Source organism: Haplochromis burtoni, unplaced genomic scaffold, assembly GCF_018398535.1.
Source record: "Haplochromis burtoni strain Fernald_Lab_line unplaced genomic scaffold, NCSU_Asbu1 Contig_123, whole genome shotgun sequence".
Taxonomy (NCBI): Eukaryota; Metazoa; Chordata; class Actinopteri; order Cichliformes; family Cichlidae; genus Haplochromis; species Haplochromis burtoni.
Window position 1 is genome coordinate 873,547 of NW_024582484.1, and position 15,551 is coordinate 889,097.

Here is a 15,551-nt window from a genome sequence, read left to right on the forward strand (position 1 = left end):
GAAAAACAGAGAAAACGCAGCGTCAAAGGTGTGCGCCTTTTTTGACGTCACACTGTGCGCCACGTTATTGTTTCGGTGAAATGAATTTCTACAATACTGTTACTGTTAATTCTACTCTGCAGTGTTTAAATGCTTACATATACACACAGTTACTGTCCCTCCACACATACGACTCGGTTCTGCTTCTATGCCCCAGCTTTGTTTACTTTTTCCCACCGAGGCTTCTAGACTTCTGATTGGCCAACATTTCTGCACGGTTAGGAATCTAGCGCCACCTGCTGCTTTGCCATGTTCATAGCAGTGTTTTCCTTCATTTCTGCCTTTATGTGTGGACGGCATTATTTTTTAAAACGAAAACGGAAAATCTCCGTTTTCAAAAATACCCGTGTACGTGTGGACGTAGCCTTAGTAAACTGAAAACACTAAAAGCTTTGCTGCATTCAAATAACTAAAGTTACGTAGAGGACAGATCATCATCTGCATAGAACTGAGTAAGAATCTGACATCTTATTGAATATCTGAAAGTCCATAATTTAATCCTGTCAACAGATATTAAATATAGTTTTGATCTATTAATAAATAGATCAAATAGGCCGTATGATACTCTGAGAGGAGTACATCTGTAAATATCGGGCCCATAATCGAGCCTTGACGTACTCCACCTTAATCGACTTTGCTCCATTTATTTAAACACCAACACTGTGGGACGAGAGCAGGTTCATGATCTCGCGTCGTACTGCAGAATTGGGCTCAGGAACAGGTTGAATCGAACCCTGGGGAACATCCCTGAGTAAGACCTTCAGAAAGAAGCCTCAGGTCTGCACATTATGTCACATTTATTACACACAGCATGTGTGTGTGATCGCTTTCCAGTACTGCCAGGTCCCAACATGAACATCTGCTATCGTGTGCCCAAGTTTTTCCCATGTATGGATAAAAAAACCTTCCTGCTGACCAAAGTTTAAAATGTTGAGCGTAGAAATGGTGATTTAGTATAATCATGCTCTTTAATTCTTCTATATAAAGGCGATAATTTCTGGATACAGAATAAGGAGATGCAGTCTTGTTTGCAGATGATGGCACACATAAGGTAACGTGTGCGCTACATTAAAGATGCTCAATCTTCTGAGAATACGACGTCATGCACGTGGTCGGTGCCGCAGGCTGTTAAAATAATGTATTTATGTTAAAATGACATCATAAGTCACATGGCCTGTGTGACACTTTAGACTCAGACACATTTAAAAACCATCCAGACTAGAGGTTTCAATCGGACACTCAAACACTTCGTCTAATTAACCCTCAGGCAGGGTGAGCTGGTGGATTCCTTCACTACATCCTTTAAGCAGCTTCCTCTCTCGACCACCGGGGGGAGCAGTGAGGAAGCAGCTCGCTCTGTGTGAGCGGGTATGATGGAGGGAGCTGTCATGTGAACGGAGGCTGTTTGTGCACACAGTGACTTTATCTCCTGTAATGTGGAACTACTGTTGTAAATAGCACTTGATAAAATAACTCCTGTCTGACTCTTCGTCTGCGTCCGCTTCATTCAGCCGCCCGGCGCCACACAGCTCATCTCAAACGCCTCATTTTGCTTCCTCCTAACCTTTCTCTTCTCTCCTGCTTCCTGGTGCCTCAGCACCTGTCTCCTCCACCTGCTCTCCTCTCTCCATCTCGCCTCCTGCTGGGTTTGGATCGCGCTCAGCTCTTTCTGGCCGCCGTCAGAGCGCTCGCCGTTCCAAGAGGAAACTATCCAAATATAACCACAGCATGTAAACACGCTGCAGGCTTTACTGCTGATGCTCAGCCTCGCTAAAATCCCCGATTTACAGAAAACACGAGTTATTTACTGATGATCAGCGACGGGGGAACCTGAAACCTCTGTGGGGTCATGTGACTGTGTCAAAACGCCTACAAAATAAAACTTTATTTAAAATCAGTTAAAAACAGCTTTAAGCCCAGAAACTGTCCTGCAGTTTATCAGCGGAGAGCTAACCCTCTGTGGACCTGATGGGGAACAATGATGATTCCAGGATGTTCACTTTTTACAGCACTGCAGTCACTTTACACACTCTTACTTTGACATGACATCACCTGTGATTTACTTCCAGGTGGTCCCGCCCTAACCTCCTATGTCATTAACTCCAACTTTGGTCCAACAGATTTGTTGAGCTGTGCAGGTAAGCTTTAGGCAATTTAAACTGCCTCCATATATGTAGCAATGCTAAATATACTCCTGATAATAAGAAGGAAAAGCAACCCAAACAGCTCATTACACCTGAGCGGCGCACCTTTACCTCGCACAGCTGAATCTGTGGGTGGGCGTTGGTGCTGGTCTATAAATAACCCCTTCTTAACAACAATGTTTTCATAGCTCACCTGTTTAAATGGCATTATTAGGGGTGTGGTCTCTTTGACTGACAGGTGGATGGTGACACAGGAGTATCCAAGTAGTCCGAGCTCCAGCTTTGGTGAAATTCTCTGATTATATTTGGATGTCACGGAGCTCTGATTGGCAGGTATGGTACTGTGTGATGCTAACACACAGTCTGGGGTTGCTAGCTGGCATTAGCTGATAACATAGCCTTCCATCCTCCGGTCCAAACATGGTCACATGTACTTCAGAAACCAGTGAGTCCAGCTATAGTAGCTAACGCCATCGTTCTTATACAGTCTGTCTGCTAACAGTAACAGCTGTTCGAGGAGAAATGTTTACATGCCCGATTACTCCAAACCTCCAGCCAAAAATGCCACCGTAGTACCACCAGTGACCCAGGAGGTGAGCCTCTCAGAGCCTGAACCACGGCGTTGTTAACGTTAGGTAAGAAAGTCCAAAAAAAGCCCACTCTGAGTGGATTTCTGTCTGCAGGGGAGGAGTGCTGCTTTTAATGTGACTCATCTTTCACCTTCTCTTCAACAGTAATTGCAGCTGAAACAACCTGATGTGTCTCACTGAACTGGCTGCTACCTGTAAATCCATCTTCTATGTGAAAACCGAGCATGTTCCCTCCTTCTGATGGGAACTAAAGGATAATTTGGGAACTCGTACGACAACAAAGGTGTCATGCAGCCTTTATGTGCTGCTGTGATGTTGACTCCAGGCCGTCTTTGAGCTCCATTTGTAGCCTGAGTTTATTCCTGTTTAATCAGCAGTGCTGTTAACAGCAGCAGAGTGATCCAGCAGCAGCTCCTCTCTGCAGCGTGTCATGGATGTAGAACAGTTTAACAGTATGCATGGATTCTCAGGCAGGTTCTGAACTGTGGTGTTCTCTGATTAATGAGCAGATTTGTGAAGCTTTATTTGTGTTTAGCTGCTTCCTAAAACTGGGTTTCTACCTCAGAGTCACGTCCTGTCCTTTGGGGCTAGCATGCTGTTCCTGTTTCATGTCACTGCTGGGTTATGGTGATGTTATTTATATGCACGATGCTTACACAGCATCTATGACAGAGTACTGAGATTCATCACAAACCTCATCTACCCACAGACTCAGATGTAGTCTGTGGGTAGATGCATCTACATCTGAGTTCCTGAGCTTCATCAATCACAGAACTGTGGCCTTCAGTCCACAGACTCATCTCTTTCCAATTCAGTGCAGCTTTATTGATATAGCACCAAATCACAACAACAGTCCTCTTCATATTCTAAAGCAGTGGTTCCCAAACTTTTTTTGCTGGGCCCCCCTTTGCTTTACAAGAAAAATGTTCGCCCCCCCCCCCCCTTTCTCGCGCATGCACGCGCACACACGCAAAAACAAACCCCCCAACCCCACCCGCCCATATTTTGCTCCATTGCGGTTTATTTCACACCTCAAACATTTAGTGAACAATTAAGCAAATACAAGTAATCTGCAATAAATTACAGGTAGTAAGAAAATAAACTACTAACTCTTTCACGCTGCGTCCACACCTACACGGGTGTTTTTGAACACGCAGCTGTTTCGTCCACGTAAACGACGTTTCGAATCACCGAAAACTGAGATTTTTTAAAACTCCTTTTTTGTGTTTACGTGTGGACGAGGAATACAGAGTTGGTCACGCAACGTCAAAGGTATGTGTCTTAATTCACGTCACGCTGTGGCCACGTTATTGTTTACATGAGATGAATTGCAGAATGATAGAGACAAAATACTGTTAATCTGACTGTCTGCAGGTTTACACGCAGTTACTGTCCCTCCATTTACAAAGGCAGAGGCGTCACGGTGTCATTATTTTACTGTATGTGTAATATTCAACATTGCTGTCAATGCATTTTTCAAAAAACACCTCTCTGTGCAAAACGGGTTTAAAAACATAAACAGCTGTGGGATCCTGTTTGTCTGTGATTTAAACAGCAGCGCTGCTCCCGACGCAGGGGAAACCAACCCTGCAGGGAGACCTACCTCAGCACCTGTGCAGGTGAAGCCAAAGGGCAGATTTGCTTCACCAGATTTTCTAGTCTTTGGCTTAGAATGAAGTTGGTTTGGAAACATATTCAGCGATGCTTCATCTCCTGCTTTGCGTTTCTGTGGCCCCCCCTTGTGCTAGCAGTGTCCAAGCGTTTTGTCTTTTTCTTCCCCCCCTTTTCATACCGCGCCCCCCTGGGGCTGGGGGGCGGGCCCCGCACTTTGGGAAGGTCTGCTCTAAGGTAAAGACCCCACAATCAAACCACGCCCTTGGTGACAGTGGGAAAGCAAAACTCCCTTTTAATAGGAACAAACGTCTGACAGAAGCAGGCTGGGGGAGGAGCAACAATCTGAGAGACTGGTTTTGACTGGTTTGGGGGAAAACGTGATCACATTTAGCTAAATCTTAAGGAGTTGGCGTCAGTAGAAGCATTTAAGGTGGCCTGGAGGCACCTGCGGGCTGCGAGGGTCCCACCTGAACATGACTGGGTCTGCTTTTGGCTCGAGATGATGACGTATTGTGATGTTTGCTGATGAATCTGTGCTCTGCGGTCGTTTTAGTGTTTAAATAAAGCAAAACGAGCAGTGCAGGAGACCCTTCACCCAGCTCCCCGTGCAACACTGACGGCTTCCTTATAGTTAACGGGACAAGCAGTGCGCATGCGCGATGGGCCCCGAGTTTTGCATGTTTTTTTTTTCTTTTCTTTTGTGCACGGAGGTTGCGGGTTCGACTCCTTCTCCTCCGTTGATGCCCTGCGGTGGGATGGGCAAGACCCCGTGCCCTAAAAGTTCCTTCATCACGTTTCCTCCTCACACCATCAGCACCACCATCGTGTCACCTTAACAGTGACGTCACTCCTGTGCTCTCCTGCCTCGAGCTGCAGCAGCACAGAGAGAGAGAGAGAGAGAGAGAGAGAGAGAGCGGCGCGCGGACACAGCTCAGGTGAACGCACGAGCCTCGACGCCCGCAGGAAGAAAAAAAACGGCGAAGAAGCAGCTGCGGAGGATCTGAGAGCAGGTCCCGCGGTGCCTCCCTCCAGCTCTCCCGGTACCATCCACCCATCAGCGGTTCATCGGTGATCACATCATCCGAGACTCGACGCTTGTTGATAACAGCTGATTAAGGAAAGAAGGAAGGAAGCAAGGAAGGAAGCAAGGGACGCAGGCTAGGGGAGCACCTCGCCTCGGACATGGAGCTGGTTAAAGAGAAGGCACCCCCAGGTAGGACGGAGGGATGGGTGGATGAAACGGTGCATGGATGGATGGAAGTTTCCCTCATCCTGTGAGGGTGGATGAGAGGAAGTTGGTGCTTTTTCCCGCAGAGGGAGGTGGATGGAAGGGTGGAGGCAGGATGAAGGGGACCCGAATGGATGGATGGATGTACGGGTGGATGGGTGGAGGGGACTGATGCATGTTGGGTAAAAGTGTACTGCGGTATCCTGCTGAATGCAGCTGCACTGGAGCTTTTTAGGTGTGGTTATTATGGGATGGGGTGCAGTGTGTGTGTGTGTGTGTGTGTGTGTGTGACAGAAGCCTGATGCAGCAAACACACACAGGCAGGCAGACAGGTGAGAGTGGTGATGCTGACTGATGCAGACAGATGGATGACGGGTGGCAGGAGGACTGACGGACGCGGAGCGACTGAGCTGCTGTTGGTGCAGTGATGCTTCGCCTGGCCGTCCCGGGCTCCACGGCAACACAACTTAAAATATGGTTAATTCCATTCACACAACATCGCCGTGGACACCGGCCCAGAAACAAGCCTCAGAGACGCAGATCCAAAAGTTCTCCCCAAACATCAAAGGAATACTCGTGAATCCCAGGTCACCATTACAGCGATCCAGCTCTGACCTCAGCGGCAGCTGATAGTTTTATTAAACCCAAAGCTGAATTCCTCTCTTCGTTCTTTGTGTGACGACGTCAGACTCAGCTTAAACTAAATTCATCTGAGAATATACATTTACTCGATTTATTATTAAAATAACCAGTAAGAACAGGACCACGGTAAAACAAAAAGAAAACAAGAACATTCATTTGGGATATTTTAATCATTTCCTCCTAATTCACTGCTCTTAAGGCCTCGCGCTCGGTCTTGCTGCGAGTGCACCTCCTCGCACACGGAGGCGAGCAGCGGAGAAAACAAGTTTGAGTCAAAAACCTTCAAACATAAAACAAACTTCCTGCTCGCTTTTAACTCCACGAAACAGAACTGGAGGAGACTCGGCGCCTCCCTCTTTGTGGTGTATGGATCCGTGCAGACGAGCTGAAGACACTCGAAACACGTGTCACCACGCGGCATCCATCTTGAAATCCTCCAGGCGTTTTGTTTGGTTGTTTGTATTTACGGATTACCTGTAATTTAAAGTTTTGGAGAAATGAAAACTGCATGTAGAGAAAAACTCTGAATCTGAGAGAAGCCATTTTTATCCTGGCAGTGAAGATGCTGAGATCCAGATGTGGCTGAAGGTGGTTCTGCTCGTATTTTAAACTTTTCTCTGCTTTAGCAAACAAGTCCAGCTGTCTCGTTCTCCTTGTGTCGTCTCATTTTTGTGGTGGAAATGCTTCCTCCGGTAACCACGGTTACATTAGCAACGCTAACTCAGCTGTAAGCTGCTGCATGTATGAAGCTTTTTAATGAGCCTGGTTCATTTTAAGTGTCTAACTTGTTGATGAAAATCAATTTATGGCAGTTGCAGTAAAATCAGGTCACTGCTGTCAGCCGAGCACACGAGGAAGCTGGTAATGCAACGCTTCGATTGCATCATTCCTTTATCCTGGTAAGCTTGCTGAGGTCTCCAGACTGCAGACGTGACAGCTGACCATCAACACCAAGATTCAGCCGTTACACCAGAGGCAGCACGGGGTCCACGACTTTCAGCCCCTGCCCGAGCGGCACGCCAGAAGTTTCGCACAGATTTTCGTGCTGTCTCTGCGCACACATGGAGAGGCTGCAGCATTAGCAGGGTTAATGCACTTCCTGCAGTTATATTTCCAGCTGGTTTCCAGCACCCACTCTGTCAAAGAAGCTGATCATACATGTTTATCATATTTGACATAATTAAAATTTTGTTCACCTGTGCCGTCATATTTTCTGCTTTAAAAAGTCCACATTTTGAGGTTGGAGGGGTTGGTGGTGTCGTGTTATTTGGCCTCTGGGTCTCTGTGAGCTCCACACTGTGAGGAGCAGTAAAATGAAGTGCACTCGGGCTGAGAGGAGGAAGGAAGAGCTTGTGTGGCCTGAATAACAGCAGCATGTGGTAATCTTTATCTTAGTAATAAATACAAAGTCCCAGAGTTTGTATTCTTATGGCTCCTGAGTTTGGCTCCACCATCAGATCTGTCTGTGTGGAGTTTGCATGTTCTCCCCGTGCTTGCTGGGTTCTCCAGCTTCCTCCCACACTCCAAACACGTGCAGTTAGTGGGGTAAGGTTAATAGGTCATTCTAAATCACCCATAGGTGTTAATGATTGTCTGTCTTTATGCGTTAGCTCTGTGTCAGACTGGCGACCTGCTCAGGGTGTACCCTGCCTCGCCCAGACAGCTGGGATAGGCTCCACCCCCACTGCGACCCTGAATTAGACAAACGGATGGATGAAAATATTCTTAGAAATATTTATTGGTCATGTTTTCATGTAAAGGTTGAGCAGATGCTCATTAATGTGTCTGCAGTGTTGTTCTTACACTGCCCAACAAAACAAGTGCACAGCGGCTAATGTTAGCATGTTTTAAACCAGCGGGCTCATGCTAGCTATGCAGACGGCACAGCAGCAGGTTTGAAGAGCAGAAAGCAATGATGATGCTGCAGAGAGAAGCAGCTCTGTGAAGGACTGCGATCCACCGTCTTTGCATTTAGTTTGGAGTTTTCATTGATTTCACTATTTCACATGTTTTCCCGGTTTGGCACACACGTCAGCCAACTTTCCAGCCGAGTGCACACACTCCTCTCTCCTCTGATCTCTGACCTCAGTACATCAGTACAATCATCTCCACTTCTGCTGCAGCTGAGCCAGGGACCACAACTCCGCCACAACCCCTAAAGGCTACAAGAGGGAAAAAACTGAAAGATCAACATCTGAGGAGGAAACCAGACGAGCATCTTTGTGTAACGGAGGAGCCTCGTATTACGCCGAAGCGCTAAAGTGGCTCAGGAAGAGTCTTAACATCAAGGCTGATCTCTCACAGCGAGAACGCCTCCAACACCGTCAGCAACATTTAGCATCTGCAGTCTTCGTCTCCTGAAGGTTCTTATCCATATCAGATATTATACATGTTGCCTAGCAACCACCTAACAATGGACGAGAAAGCCACGGCAGTCAGAAGCATCCGGGTCTCCCAGCATGGATGAGAGAGCTCAGTCCTGTGGTCGGTGCTATGAGGACATGTCAAAGTTACTGATGACACCAGGCAGCAGGAGCAGCAGGCCAATTCACAGTTGATATGTTTTTATTAAAGCGTGTTTGTGACAGATGTCGGCTCATAAAAGAAGACTCACAATAAAACAAGTGTAAAGCAATCCTGCCAGGCGGCTTCCTGCTGCCATAAAACAGAACGCGCTCCGTCGTCGCACTCGCCAAAGATAAACGAGGCTGAACTTTGAGCTAACTGCTTTATGAGTCAGACTCCTTTATGTTAACATTTGGTGTTCATTTGGTGCCCGACAGTCTTTCTCTTTGATGGGGAACAGAGAGGTCTAATCTGCAGTGTGTTGCTGCAGTGCAGCCTCTGTAACATCTGGCCGGAGCGAGTGTCAAAGCTCCTCCAGATGTGGGCCGAGCTGGTTCAGAGACACGTGAAAGCTGTGCTGAAGTCAGTGAAATGTCTGTCAGCCGAAAAGAGTTAAAAGCTGCCGTGAGTCAGCTCTCTGCTGTTCAGGAGAGCTCACAGCATCAGCGCGCTGTATTATCAGCAGAACTGCAGGCCAGTGCAGCTCTCAGCCCACCTGAACGACGGGGAATTATTCTGAGAAATCCTCTTTGTGCCAGCGAGGCCGTGCTGGTAGAATAAACCACGATTATCCTTTAAAAAGCAGAAATGCATTTATTTTCCTTAGTGTGCTTTTTAAAAATCTCACTCTCAAAGCTCTGCATGCTGAAGCAGTCAGAGCTGCTCCAACAATCAACAGTCACATGACACAAAGCTGACGTCTGCTTTAAAAACACAAAACAGCTGGTTTATATCATAGAGAGCCTGTGATGTATAGATGTAGCTGCAACAACCAGAAAGTCCGCTATGAGCAGCAGTTGGAGAGAGTGGGAAGGAAGAACTGCCTTTTAACAGGAAGACACCCGACAGCCGTCTGCTGGGAGTGTTTGTGAGGGAGACAGAAGAGAACAGGTAGCAGGACTGAGGGGGCTTCAGGGCTGTAAGCCTACAGGAGTCTGGTGTCGCGTCACTTCCTCGTCATGAAGCAGTGGAAGTGCTCTAAAAGTAAACGTCCACAAAAACCTCATACTGATTCTGTAAATGTGTCAAATATAAAGCCGTCCAGTGTGGGGGCGTGGCCTACTGCAAGCCCACATCAAAGAAAGAGCACATTTTCACCCAGTGCTTTGTAGAAAATGCAAACATGTAGACCAGAGACTTTTATTTTGGCGAGGTTAGTTTCTGTAGAGAAGCTTCAGGGTGCAATGATTTGCTTTGGGCCTGCTGTTTCACGACTGTCAGGTGGCATGGCCTAAAGGGGCGTGGTCTAAAGGGCTGTGTTTGTTTACAGCACACAGATCAGTGTGTTGTATTGATTCTGGGATCAGATCCACACGAATCAGGATGATTCAGTGACCTGCTGCCCAGAACAGAAACCTGAGAGACTCTGTGGACACACACACACACACACACACACACACACACACACACACACACACACACACACACACACACACACAGGGGAGTGTTTATGTCGATTTCAGGTTGTGTTTTCACCCAAACACTGCCGGTATCAGTGTCTCTGTGTACCTGTACACCTTTGTGTTGTTGCTGGCTGGAGTCCTGTTGCAGGCTCGCCAGATGATTCTCACTTCCTGTGTCAGAACGCTCAATTTCATGTTTTCTAAAAACGAATGCCTAACAAAGACAGTAAGATGTTGTGTTCATATAAAACAATAATCAGTGTCATAGTTATAAGAAGCGTTCTTGTTGTCTCTTCACTAACAGGCTTGATTTTAGAGTTTCTGCTTCTCCTTCACGAGTGAGATGAGGTGGATCTTCCTGTCCTCGCTCTGCGGGGGTAGAATTACTCTGCCCTTTACCTTCATGTGCAGTCCTGTGGAAAAACACTCGGCATGTCGGAGCGATCGAAAAGCTTGCGGTTGCTCGGCGCGAGCTTCCCCTCCCGTTACTGAAAAATGAAATTAGAGTGTCAGGAAGTGATGATTTACCAGCCGGTGAGAGCTGCAGTCAAACCACCGGGGACGGAGATGCACAGCCTCACCTTTAAAACACTCACAGGGCAGATCTGAGTGCAGTTTTCAGTGATGAGTCCATCACTGATGACTTTGTTCACTTACTGGATTCTTGAATATTGACCAGCTCTCATATGTTGGTGTAACAGCCTCTGCAGTGACTTCACCTCAGCGTCATACTAAGCAGGTGTGAGGGCGTTTGGTAATCCGCCTGCAGATGAAAATTTGACCAACTGTTCCCACCTTTACACACCTGCAGGTATCACTGCTGTGCTTCCAGCCAGGTGTTTCTCACACACAGACTTGTGTTTCCAGATATACTTTGTGACCGCCGCTTCGCTCGTTTCCCTTCGGGCAGGCTGCTCAGCTCGCCGCTGCGACGGTCTTCAGTATCGTTCAGCTGCGAGCTCAAACTGCCGACATCCTGAAATATGCACGAAAGCTTCGACTCCTGGATCAAGGGTTGAGATGAACACAGCAGAGCCTTTGGTCATCGAGACCTGTGTAGAGGAGGTAAAAGTCATTAAGGTTTCTGCAGGTGACCCTGTGGGAGGAGTGTTAACCTTTCCAGCAGCCCTTTGAATCGGTCTCCCTGTGGATGTTGCCCCTTTTTACCCCCCCTGCACCTCCCGCCTCCCACAGACGGTGCTTACAGTCAAAAACAGTCTTTGTCATTTCTTTCTGTCCTTTAAATGATACGTAAAAGTTCATGAGTCGCTGTGAATGCAGTCAGAAGTCAGTTATCACATCAGCTGTCCCCTTGCACCTGTCTCACAGTGACACCTGTGGGCGGGGGCGTGTTTAAAAGCGGGGCGGAGCCGAGTGCCTGCCTCCAGGCTAGTTTGAGCTCAGTGTGAGCGGTCAGCTGAGGGGAGAGGAGATGCTCTGACTGGTGGGTCTGTCACAGTAACACACGGAGCGTTTAGATCACATCAACAAAATCCTCATTTCCGTCACCTGTCACAGCTTCTCACAGCTGCCTCCATTTTGGATCCAGTTTCTCACATCCATCGAGCTCCTGTGCTAACAGGCGTAGCTTTCGTGTCTGCTGGTTGTTATGATGAAAAAATACCTGCAGGTAGTGTCGGCAGCTGCTCCGCTACAGCCGGCCGGCGCCGACAGTTCACGGTTAAAACGAGCAGCGTCAACAGCGATGACCGAATCTGTCAGCTGCAGCGTTTTCATGGTAATTAGTCTGCTGGTTAAGATCGTGTGTGAGTGAAGAGGCATCACGCTGCATCATCTCGCTGCTTCTGTAGCTCGCTGCGATACAGCACTGACACTTTCCTGCAGCGGATCGATTCCTGCAGGACATTAAGCTCATTATCTGGATCAAGCTGCAAAAGTCAGTGGCTTCCAGCTGCTGTTTCACTCAGTTTCAGTCCGTAATCGAGCGCTCGGCTCCTTCTCAGGTTGCAGCAGCAGGATGTGGACCTGTTCCTTATTTCCTGTCGTTTCTCTGCTGCTCCGATGGATGTTCATCTGAAACATGGACAGAGTTTCAAACACTGACGTCAGATGTCGTGTTTACGAGGGGCACCCAGTCAGGAGAAATTTGCCACCAAGCCCTATTATAAGATAAAGAAGGATTGTTTTGGACTATGAGTCATGCAAAGCTACCCTAGCAGAATCAGAGAGTAGAAACAGGGAGATGGAAACGAGTTCTTTTTAAATTAGCTAATGTGAATGTTCAGGAGATGCTAGCCCACTCAGCAATCATTCATTCGCTGGTCAGTTTGCAGGCTGTCGATGGTTTGCAGGAAATGAGACGTGAAACATCGTGTCCAGGACAACGTCTACGAAATCTGACATTTTACATTTAAACATGGAAGTCTATGGAGACTGACTCAGTTGGAGTCAGGCCTCTAGTGGATGATAGAGGAACTGCAGCAGGTTTAAGTCTCCATGAAATAACCAGAAATATATTTGAGCTTTGGCTGCAGGTCCTTGCAGATTTCTCTGAAATGTGGTTTGATTTTGATGGACTGTTGATTAAACTGTTCCAGGAAACTTAGAAAGCGCGTACACGAACGAAAGCAGAAGGATCTTTTTGAATAAATTGATGAACGATCGGCCCTGGATGGCCTGAAGTACAGCTGAGTCCTCTCACAAACGAGCCACCCTCCTCCACTGTGTGGGAGATGAACATAAAAGGCAGAAGATGCTGAGCTCAGCGTGCGCCAGCCCCTCCCTGTCTGATGTTTTATGGCCAGTGCGTCTCCATCATTCCCAGCAGCGCTCGGCTCTCCGTTTTAAACAGAAAGCTGGAAGTGGAACAGCAACAACATCTGAGCCAGTTTATGATCGTTTTACAAAAGCTTTTTCCAAAGCTTCACATTCAGCGTGGAAAGTTACTGGACGCTCGCTGCATCATGCACGCTCTTTAAGCAGCTCCCGAGGAGCAGAGGCCAGGACATGGAAGCAGAAGTCCGAGGGCATCGGGAGGAAAAGCAAAATCACAAACAGGAAGTCACTTAAACCTCATTTTGAAACAGCTGCAGCTGAAATGTAAAAACATTCGTGTTTAGAGGTCTTTACCTCTGTGAGGATTTTCTGTCTGACAAAGCAAACATATTCACCTTGGCTGTCTGTGATTGGTTGGCTGTTCTTATTTATTGACATTTTATTTTGAAAATTTTGTATTCTAAATGGGAAGAGTTGGGACCACATTGTTCAGTTCGACAGACTTGCTGCTGGTGTGTTGTTATGACTTTACACACTGTTAAATAATGACATCAGACTGGTGCAGGAACTTTTGCACATCACACTAAAGGCCTCTTTTCCTACACCATGTTCAGACTCGGCTCAGAAACAGTTGGAAACCCCTTTACGCCTCCTAAGGTTGGGTGATTGGATGAATCTGTCAGCTCTTGGTATTGAGTTTTGGGCAGTTTGTGTTGTAGTACTTTGCTCATTTAATATTATTTAAGCTGTTTTTATCCCAGTTTCTCCTGTTCAGGAAGTGTGGAGTGGCTCTCTGTTCAAAGGCTCCAGGTTTCTGAGTGAAATGGGTGTTTCTAATAGGTAAAGCTGAAACTGCCTAAAAACCAAGTATGGTTTGGCTTGGTTATTACTTTAGAGCCAGGAAAAGAATAGGCCAGGAAGAAGATGGAAGACATCATACTTACTCACAAGCTCTAACATTCACTGTTACACTTAGAAGTTGCAAAAGTCCCTTTTTGAGTGCAGGATATTTTATTTAAGCAGTTTAGCAGAGGCAACAAAACCCTCAATCGAGGTAGGAGAGGGGTACGCTCAGGCCTGACACTCAGTCCCATCCGGGCCATGACTGATGAAGCAGTGACCTCCAGCTCCTTACCACTCCGGACGGAGTTTTCACTTCTTGGACATCCATAACAGGAAACCGTGAGGATGCCGCTATGAGGCTTGATTTTTTTAATACCTTCTAGCTTGTCGATAAAGTGAAACCTAACCCTAGTCTTGATTAGGTCCGTAGTGACGTGGTGGATATGAACAGCTTAAAGTCATTTACAGAACCATCCAGGGCTTCGGTTACGCTCTCCGTGATGGCCCAAACCTTGGACTTTATGTTTAGGTGAAAAGTAAAAGCACTTAAAGGAAAACAATGTATTGTTGGATGTTTGTCAATCTGAATCTTTAGCCTTTGGCTTAAGCTGATCTGACATCATGCACAAAGACTCAGACCTTCGAATGGAGGCCATCTGGTAATTTCCAGTCTTGGTGTAAGGTGTCGAACTCCAGGCCTCAAGGGCCGGTGTCCTGCAGGGTTTAGATGTGTCCTTGATCCAACACAGCTGATTTAAATGTCTAAATTACCTCCTCAACATGTCCTGAAGTTCTCCAGAGGCCTGGTAATGAACTAATCATTTGATTCAGGTGTGTTGACCCAGGGTGAGATCTAAAACCTGCAGGACACCGGCCCTCGAGGCCTGGAGTTCTCCACCCCTGTTGTAAGGAGTTCATTGTCACTGCAAAGCAAGTTCTTGCAGAAGCAGGTCAGATATTCTGTGTCCTGTTTGCTGGATAAAAACACGAGGCTGAGACCAGAACGTTCCTGACGATGGACCGAGTGACCTTCACCTGAGACCGGCCTGCACTCCTCTGAGTGACCAAACCCAACCTGGACTCTAAACAGCCGGAGACTTGGTGCATGTTAGGAGGTTATTAGAAGCAGAAAGCCTGTCACTATAAAATGATCCGTAATATCCAGTTTGGACGACAGGAAACAGGAGGTCCGTCATCTGAGGAGAAGAGCGTCCCATGAAATATGGGAACATGTCAAACCCACATTAGTGCGTCTCACTCTGTCCTGACAGGCTCGCAGAGATCTGAATCATTTCCCACTCTGTCTTCATCAGCTCTTCGTGTGTGACAGCTGCGATTCTTGGCTGTGTCACAGATGTTCTCTCTTACATTTCTGTAGTAAAGGCGTCGGGAGGATGATGTTGGTTTAGATTTCAGAGCAGATTGATGGTTCAGCATCTTCCTGGTGTCACGGCCTTTTTGGCCAGTTGCTCCCAAAGACAGACGAGCTCAGACGCATGTGTGACTCACTTTAAACCTGTCGTTTCACCTCCAGCAGGCTGAATTTAACCTCCTAATATCCACCCATGACAACCTGTCTGTGATTAGGGTTAGTTTGATTAATGTCCAGCCATTTTTATATCATTTGTCCTTTCTTTTACCCAAATGGAACATAAAAGCTATATTTTTATCTAAAAATAAACACACACACACACACACACACACACACACACACACACACACACACACACACACACACACACACACA

At 47.0% G+C, this 15,551-nt stretch overlaps 1 protein-coding gene across 1 annotated transcript in view; it reads left to right on the forward strand.

Annotated features, from left to right (window-relative positions):
- Positions 1–4,521: 4,521 nt before the first annotated feature.
- LOC102310655 (fibroblast growth factor 12) overlaps positions 4,522–15,551 on the forward strand; it is a 47,634-nt gene continuing 36,604 nt past the window's right edge. Inside the window, exon 1 of the mRNA XM_005929365.3 lies at positions 4,522–5,600. Coding sequence (XP_005929427.1) covers positions 5,570–5,600 — 31 coding nt within the window. The 5' untranslated portion in view covers positions 4,522–5,569. The remainder of the gene's footprint in view (positions 5,601–15,551) is intronic.